The 8,973-nt window shown below is 40.0% G+C and overlaps 1 protein-coding gene across 1 annotated transcript; it reads left to right on the top strand.

Annotated features, from left to right (window-relative positions):
- The first annotated feature begins 2,634 nt into the window (after window positions 1–2,634).
- Window positions 2,635–4,486, top strand: LOC130995992 (uncharacterized). The gene is made up of 2 exons (XM_057921525.1): window positions 2,635–3,452; window positions 4,204–4,486. Exons 1-2 carry the CDS (start codon window positions 3,165–3,167, stop codon window positions 4,285–4,287), a joined length of 372 nt encoding a protein of 123 aa, XP_057777508.1. The 5' UTR covers window positions 2,635–3,164; the 3' UTR covers window positions 4,288–4,486.
- The last annotated feature ends 4,487 nt before the right edge of the window (window positions 4,487–8,973 follow it).

The following is an 8,973-nucleotide window of genomic DNA, read 5'->3' as shown; positions in this document are numbered from 1 at the left end:
CTAGGGTTTCTAAGCACGCTCAATCAGAGCACCAACAAATTTCAAAACTACTTGTACCAAGCACAAAAAACTGCAGGAGAGAAAGATGCGCGAATTACCTAGGCCAGAGAAAGATTGATGAAAACATGAAAAGGGTCGCAGGAGGAGGTACGCCGGACAGGAAGTCCGCCGGAACATGAAGAGAATTGCCGAAAAATGCAAAGGAAAAGGAGTTCGGAAACTTGGAGAAGAAGAATAGTGAAAAATGGAAGTTCGAATCGACTAAGTAAAAATGTACGTGGGTAACTACAAGCACGCGGGATGAATGAGCGTGGCATACGGGAAATAATCAACGGATGAGAATTTCCACGGAGAGACGAAAGGACGCAAAGGCCAAAAAGTAACCTCGGGGTACGGGGAAAGCACTGTACATCGGGCAGGCATTTAATGCAGGTGACGTCACCTATGCGGGCGAGTCTCTGCTTGGTTGCACTATTCCAGAGTAAACTAGCCAGACCAGGGGCTGGGAGTAACAAAAACACCAGAGAGTAATCTACAATGCTTACCTTGTTTCCATAAATATTAGAAGTGCTTTCTTCTTCATGATTTGCAGGGATCGAGGAAAGCTACATAATTTTGGTCTTCACATACCCCATTGGTTGAACGCGAAGAATACCCGGTTCAACCAGACTAGAGGGGGGAGTGGTTGATGAGGAGTGATATGTGCAAAGTAGAGAAGGGGTGCAAATCAGAGGAATCATACTGGTCAGAAGAATCATTCTTGCTAGAGGGATTTCATATGTCAGAGACAACTCATCCACCAGAGGAATGGCTCTTGCCAGAGGAATCGTGTTCGTCAGAGAAGTCGCCCTCGCCAGAGGAGCCACCTTCGCCAGAGAGGCCGCCTTCGCCAGAGGAGTCACTCTTCGCCAGAGGAGTCATTCTTCGCCAGAGGAGTCACTCTTCGCCAGAGGAGTCATCTTTCTCCAGAGGAGTCATCTTTCGCCAGAGAAGTCATCATCACTAGAGAAGTCACCCCGCCAGAGAAATGCTAGAAGGCGGGAAGAGCTCCGCGTAAAGACGAAGTTACTATTATACCCTCCGACCACGCAAGGAGCATGCGTGGATAATGATTTTACCTTTTTACCCTCAATTGTAATCTATAAATAGACCTCAGCTCATGTAGTACCGGCACGTTATCTCATATTTTCGAATACAACAGTTATTTTCTCCTTCGTGCAAAGTTTCCGATCACTTTACTCCACTCGTTCCGATCATCTCCACTAGGTATAGTCCATACTTTACATCTTATAGTTTAGGTGTTGGTTCCTAATTCACCATTATTCTCACGAAATATAGTGAAAACTATGTTCTTTATCGTTTTTCTTGATTCCGCTAATATTTGTTTCATCATTGATATTGTATCTGACAACTCCACAAAAAATACTTTATATAAATTGCACAATTCAAACAATCACAAACATAATGCATGATCTGACAACTTAACAAAAAGAGGTGGTCTCCTGTACACCCGAGTGTACCGTACACCCGGGTTGTACCTGACTCAATTGGACTATCCTGACCTATTTTTTTATTGAAATGACACTAACACTAACACGATATTGAAATAACACTAATACTATTTTATTTTAGAAATAACACTATTTCGAAAATAACGCTAACACTATTTGTTTTACAAATGACACTATTTCGAAAATGACACTAACATATTGAAATGACACTAACACTACGTGTAAAATGACACTAACATTATATGTAAATGACATTAACACTATAGCGAAATGACAATAAAACTTGACATTCGGGTATAATAGTTCACTTGAGTTAGATTCGAGTTAGGATCCTGGTCGGGTACGACCCGGGTGTGTAGGAGATTTTGTGTAACAAAAATACTCTATACATGTTGTTGATTAGATTCATAGGATTAGATAACGTGTTGAAGTATATTCGATATATATTCCACTTGTATTAGGAATCTTATATCTATTCATAAATTTATTACAATTTTTGAACGTGTATTACTCTATGTATACCTTATTCTGCAAGTATAATCTACAAATATATAAAACAATTCACACTAGAACAATTATTTTTAATTGAATTTGAAATGAATACAAAAAGTTTATATTTAATGGATCGTATCCAACCCCTTACCTTGTAGAAATCACGTTCACCTCAGACTACATTTATTCATGACCAATAACAATCGGTCATCACTAGAAGACAAAAGAATTAAATAAAAAAAATACTAAATATTAACAAAGTGAATAATGGGTTGTCAAAAAATTTGCAGAACAACCCAAGTCATCCACCTTTTCAATTAAATGGGATAATGCCATTTGGCATTTTATAAATTAAAAAATATGATAACAAATAATAAGAAAAAAAAGAAAAAAAGTATTTAGTTGTAGTAGGTTATTAATAAACATAAAATTGTTAAATTATAAATTGTGTATATGAAAGAGAGAGAAATAAATATTTTATTAAAAATAGGGTTGTTGTAGGTTGTTGATAAAGATAGTCTCATAAAATATTATCCGAGACAACGGGTTCGGGTCAAAAAACTTGCATCAAGCCGTCAATCGAGCGTTGAATCAGCTGATTCCCAACGGTTTTATTCCCCATAGATAAACACCAGATCTTCAATTTTCAAACTATCGATTACTCTTTCTGTTTTTGAGTTGAACTCTTAATTCCTTTCCTTCAAAAACTCCTAAATCCCCAAATTGATCTTTGTAACCCTAATAAACTCCTCAATCGATTCTTTAACAGCTCGTATTAATCCAAGAAAATCGGCAAACCCTGTGCGTTTCAATGCCTCTTGGACGCGCCATAGAATCATGCAGGCTGCAGCTTCGCAGCTGGCGCCCCTTCGGCAAAGCCCTAGGCTCCGATTCAGCCGAATCGCGCGGCGCTGCCAACAAGCGCATCTGCCGCGACGATCGCAGGACGTCGTTCCCCTTCAGTTCTGTCCTGGACATGTCGAAAGCTCTGCTTCTTCGACGACGATAACCCCCCGCGTTCCCCGCCGCGCACGGGAGGAGCTTCGCACGCAAGCGCCGCCGGCGCGGAGGGTCCAGATCGGTTTCTAGCCGGAGCTCCGATCGGAGGTACCGCTATGTGGGCGTGTCGACGGCGAATGTGACCTTGCTCCGATTTTCCCAATGACGGCTGAGAGTACTGATTCGAGCGGGGAGCTGTTTTCAGAGGCACGCTGGGTGTCGGATGCGAGTGAGAGGAATTTGAGAAGAGACAAGGAAGGGAATGGGGGTGGGGAGAGGGAGTTTGTGATTTCTGGTTATGGGCTGGTTAGTAATTGTGATATTGAGGGGAATGAATCTGGTTATGGAAGTGATTCGGGCTATAAAGGAGATGTGGAGCTTGAATATGGCGACGAGCTTGATGTGGAAGAGGATGACGGACGGTCCCTGTTTGGGGCGATGAATGTGGAGGTAATTTGCTTCTTGTTTAAATGGAAATTGATTATGATTATTGATCACTAGCTAAGCGTCTCATGTAAACTTTATGATGGTATTTAATTGAATAAGTTCTCAACTTTGGTATTTCTTTAATTTTTACTGCGGAAATCAGTTCTGCAGGATATGATACTGATTTTATTCATGTAATTGAATCTGATGAGCTTAGGATGCTTTTTAAGTGAATGGTTTAACTGGATTGTCAATAGTTAATAAAATTAAAATAGCAAACAACAATCTTGTATAAGAAACTGGAACTCTTTGATAGAAACCGGTATATACATGTTTCTTATAATTTGGTGAAAATGGTATGATAGCCTATGGATGTTCAATATTTTTTCTTATATGGGAGCCTATACGATCTTGAAACAAATAGTATTTTTCTTAAAGCATCACTATAAGTTTTATTTTGCTTCTATCTTAATGCTTTGACATCTGATGTCTTTCTTGGCCTGTTATTATGTTTTTGATACTATGCTTATGAAAATGGAGTATATGTGTCAGTATGAAAAGAGCAAGCCTGCCCTTACTCTTCTGGCATCAAGCATGATGTATAAATTGATCATGTGTCAAATTGCTACAGCGTTGAAGGTCATTTTAATCAATTCAGGGCTGGAGAATTGATAGCATTTTTTGATGCCACTACGAAATAGACAATATGTGTAGTTCTTGTTTATTGGGATTATTGCTTAGTGCTTATCAAATTTATTTGCCTGGACTGCACCAGAGAATACTTCACAATTGGAAATGGTCGGTGGAAATCTCTGCAAAAAAGGCCACCACCGCTGCCGGCGTAAGAAGCAAGATCTGAGAATGACTTGATGCGTAAATGCACAACTTTATCTAATACATTTGAGCCCTCGTTAGGTGATATAGATTCACTCTCGATAGGCTGACGTCCATTTCCTTATCTTGAATCATATGCTCATAGCTGATTACAACCCTTTTTTGCTTTTGTATATCTCTCTGATAGAGTTCAAATTATACCAATTTTCCCCATCTACACAAAAGTGAGGCTGCAGTTTAGTTTTTGCATGCATTTCTCAGTGTCATTTTACATAACTATTACTACTTGCAAAAACAAAGAGATGGAAGGCAGTCAAATGAGAAAAGGCACTGATAGGAAAGAAGCATTAACCTAGGTTTAGGGTCTAGAAAGGAAGGCATATTAGAAAAAGGAAGGCATATTAGAATGGCATTCTTGATCTGTGATAATGTAATGCTAGTCTTCTGGAACTATATCTCCAAGGAAAATGTACTTCCTTTTTTTTAGTTCAAAGATCATCCCTTTGTAAAGATAACTGCTGCAGCTTTTCCCTAGTCAATAGTGGTTCCTTAGCTTTTGCCCATCAAGATGTGAAGAGTAAACACATATATGCCATGACATTCATTTTGGAATGCTGATTCTTTAATGTTTTTTTATTTTTTGTTTATCACAATGCTGTGATTGCAATTGAGGAATTTTTGGCGCATTATATTATGTTACTTGATAGAGGTTACTGATTTGAGGAAAGTACTTAAGTACAGACTCAGATAATAAATTGTAAATATAAAAATTTATTGTCTAGGTGTGTGGCTGAGGTGTGACTGCATTGAATTTACTCAGATAATAGCCCATTTTTCAGGGGATAATAGACCATTTTTTATACGCTGTTTATAAAGAAAATGAAATTTGCTCGAAGAATGTGAAGTATGACAAGTGCTGTAGAAAAAGTATGTGAGAATTAAAGTTGTGACTTTTACTCACATGGCTCACTTCATACGACGCCGCGTCTAAGCAAAAATGAAATGTTTAGTGTGTGTGTGTTAATCTAGTTGTAGAATGGTTAATGCCTAAAATCAGATTTTGGGTTCTGAGTCCATCATAACATGGTTTTCAAATTTTGTATTTAAGTGTTAATTTATATATAAAAAAAAATGAATGTTCAACAACAAAAACACACAGTAACCTTTCTTTCCCTGAACATTTTGGTGATGCAGAATACTCAAAATTTTCATGTTAAAATTCATTCGAGTAGAAATGCCACAAGGGAAGCTTAATTGCCAACTTATTTCTCGACGCCGCCAGCTGTAGAGTGCATTCATGGCTACTTATACGAACAACTGCACACTCACGACAGGCCTATCCCTCACTAGCTTGCATTGTGCATAGTCAACATTGTTTTATTCATATTATTCCTTTTTGTTGAATGAAAACACATAAAACAATGTCATTTTGATGATGTAGAAATGATAAGCAGGAAGTCAGGTTGCCAACTTCCCAACAACATCGCAAGATAAAATTAAATCCATGTTTCTGACTACTGTTGGAAATATGGTTTTAATGCCATATCTGGAAATTATTATTTAATTAAATATTTATTATTTAATTAAAATAATGATTGGATGTTAATCTACATCTCGAGTAGATCAACGTGATATACTTGAAGTCTCAAAACCGATTTCCGATGAGTGAGATATTGTATGTCAAAGTTTGGATGTTGAAGAGGGAAAATAAATGCTATCCCACATTGGAAAACATAGAGATGTTTTTCATGTATAAGAATAGCAAAAGCACATGGAGTTGATAAATTGACTTGTGGGCTTGCTAGTGGGCTTGATCTAAGTACTAGCCTCGCGCGCACACACACACGCGCGCCGCCGCCGACGATCGATCGGACGGACGGACGGACGACGTCGCCGCCGCCGGGCGGGTCGGGTACGGGCCGCGGCCAAGGACTTGGATCTTGGCAATTGGCAATTGGTGCTTTGGGGTGGTGTTTGAGGCCCAAACTATTTTTTGGACCAACTCCATTGGGCTTTTAATTTTTGGCCCAACAGAATTATTTTCTTGGCCCAACTGAATTAATTCCCAAGCCCACAGCAACAGTCACAGCAGCAGAACAAGTCACAGCAGCAGCAGAAGCACGCCAGCTTCGACTTCTGCATGGCGTCTTCAATTTTGCAACTAAGTTTCTTCAATGGCTGCTGCCACCGGCCACATCTTCAACCTTCCAGCCGTCGGAGTGGAATTCAATGTATTGAATTCATACTTACCACATGTCTATAAATAGGCTTGTGGAGAGCATGCAGAAACCACTGAATAACTACAAAATCCTGCATTCTGCCATTTACATACAACACTCTCCGCAAACACTTGTGCTCAGTTCTTGATCCTATTTAGTTCGCCGGAGCTCGCCGGATTGTGGTGCTACATCCAACGAGACGAAGTCGTTTTACCTTTGGGGAAGATACGCCTAACCGAAGAGCACTACCGGGGCGATAATCTTCTTGCGGGAAGAGATTTATCTCGACTCGACTTAGTTTATACGTATAATTTATTTATACAGTATATTTCAGTTGTATACAATTATTTGAGTTGTAATTTCTCAAATTATTTACTTTGTAATATTTTCAATTATTTTGAGTCGTAATTTCTCAAAATAAATATTTTGTAATATCTCGATCGTGTACCCGGTTATAACAATCGCAAGAAGATTATTTCTCTGCCGTTGATACACGTTCGAGAAATGGCTCACACCGACGTCAATATGGATGGCTCCACCACCTCTGCAACCATCGGTTCAACCACGTCGTCAATATTTTCCTCGTTTGCATCAACGGGGGCTTCTTCGTCAACATCTAGAACTATTGGTCTTGCCGAGAAACCATCAACGTTCTCAGGCAAGAACTTCAAATATTGGCAAGAGAAGATGCTATTCTACCTCACAACCGTGGGGTTTGCTGGATTCTTAATGGAGGATAAACCTCCAACCCCGAGTGAAAAGGAAGGGGAGACAAGCCAAGAAATCCGTGCCGGATATTTGAACTGGTGTCGCGGCGACTACTTGTGTCGTAACACCGTTCTCATGTCTCTGGACGAACGGCTCTACCGTGTTTTCAAGGTTCATGAAACCGCGAAACAATTGTGGGAGGCCCTTGATCTAAAGTATCAAGTGGACAAGGCGAATACTACCAAGTATGTCGTTGCCAAATGGTTAGAATATAAAATGGTTGACTCCCGACCATTGATGGACCAAGTGGAAGAGTTCCAAAATCTTTCACATGAGGTTCAAGCCGAAGGGATGCCCTTGGCGGATGCATTGCTCGTTGCAATCATCATAGAGAAATTACCTCCTAGTTGGAGGAAATTTCAAAACCTTTTGAAGCATGAGCGCTCGGAGATGTCCGTGCCGATATTGTTATCCAAGCTTCAAATGGAGGATCACGTGAGAAGTCGTGATCAAAAGGGAAAAGCTCCGATGGAGGCAAAGGCCAATCTCGCCGAGAAAGGCGGTCCCTACAACAAACGTGGTCGCCCTAACCCTAATAATAAGGGTAAAGGGAAGCAAAGCGGTAGTCAACCATCAAAGTTTGATGGTGTATGTTATAATTGTGACAAAAAAGGTCACATGGCTAAGGATTGCCGCAAGCCAAAGCGGAAGAAAGCAAATGGCAACGTGAACAACGTCGAGAAGGACTTCGACGATTGGAACCACGATGACTTTGCTGCCATGATCTCCGAGGTGAATCATGTGGACAACCCGAACGCTTGGTTCGTGGACACCGGCGCTACCGTCCATATATGCATAAATCGTGAGTTGTTCCACAACTACAAAGAAGTGGAAAACAAAACGATAATGGAGGCTAGCGAACGGACATCCCAAGTCCTCGGCATGGGAGATGTGATTCTTCAACTCACGTCGGGCGTGGAGATCACATTGAAAGACGTATTACACGTTCCAACTGTCCGAAAGAATTTAATTTCGGGCTTTAGGCTTACGAATAAGGATTTTGAATTGTTTTTCAAATCTGACTATGTTGTAATACGCAAGTGGGGAAAGTTCCTAGGGAAAGGCTATGCCTCCGAAGGACTTTTCAAACTTGGTGTAAGAGCTTGTAAGCCTGCCAAGGCTAAGATCAATAAAGATGCATCAACCTCTTCTGCTTACTTGATTGAGTGTTCTGATTTATGGCATTGTAGACTTGGACATGTTAATCTAAATGCTATAAAGAGATTAGTAAAAATGAATTTACTAAAAGTTGATGAATACAACTCACAAGAAAAATGTGAAGTTTGTGTTGAAGCCAAAATGGCTAAGTTACCGTTTAAATCGGTAAAAAGGAGCACTCAACCTTTGGAACTTATTCACACCGATGTTTGTGATTTAAAGTTCGTGCAAACTAGAGGTGGCAAGAAGTACTTTATCACCTTTATAGACGATTGCACAAAGTATTGTTACCTTTACTTATTGAAAAGTAAAGATGAGGCTATTGAAGCTTTTAGAAACTTCGAAAATGAAGCCGAGAATCAACTTGGATGTCGAATTAAGATGGTTCGAAGTGATAGAGGTGGAGAGTATGTAGCTCCGTTTGCTGAATTATGCAACGAAAGTGGTATAATCCATCAAACGACGGCTCCTTATTCACCACAATCTAACGGCGTTGCTGAACGCAAGAATCGAACTCTTAAGGAGATGATGAATGCCTTGTTGATTAGTTCAGGATTACCTCAGAA

Source organism: Salvia miltiorrhiza, chromosome 7 (genome assembly GCF_028751815.1).
Source record: "Salvia miltiorrhiza cultivar Shanhuang (shh) chromosome 7, IMPLAD_Smil_shh, whole genome shotgun sequence".
NCBI classification, from domain to species: domain Eukaryota; kingdom Viridiplantae; phylum Streptophyta; class Magnoliopsida; order Lamiales; family Lamiaceae; genus Salvia; species Salvia miltiorrhiza.
The sequence above is the reverse complement of the archived record's forward strand: the minus strand, read 5'-3'. Positions and strand labels throughout refer to the sequence as shown.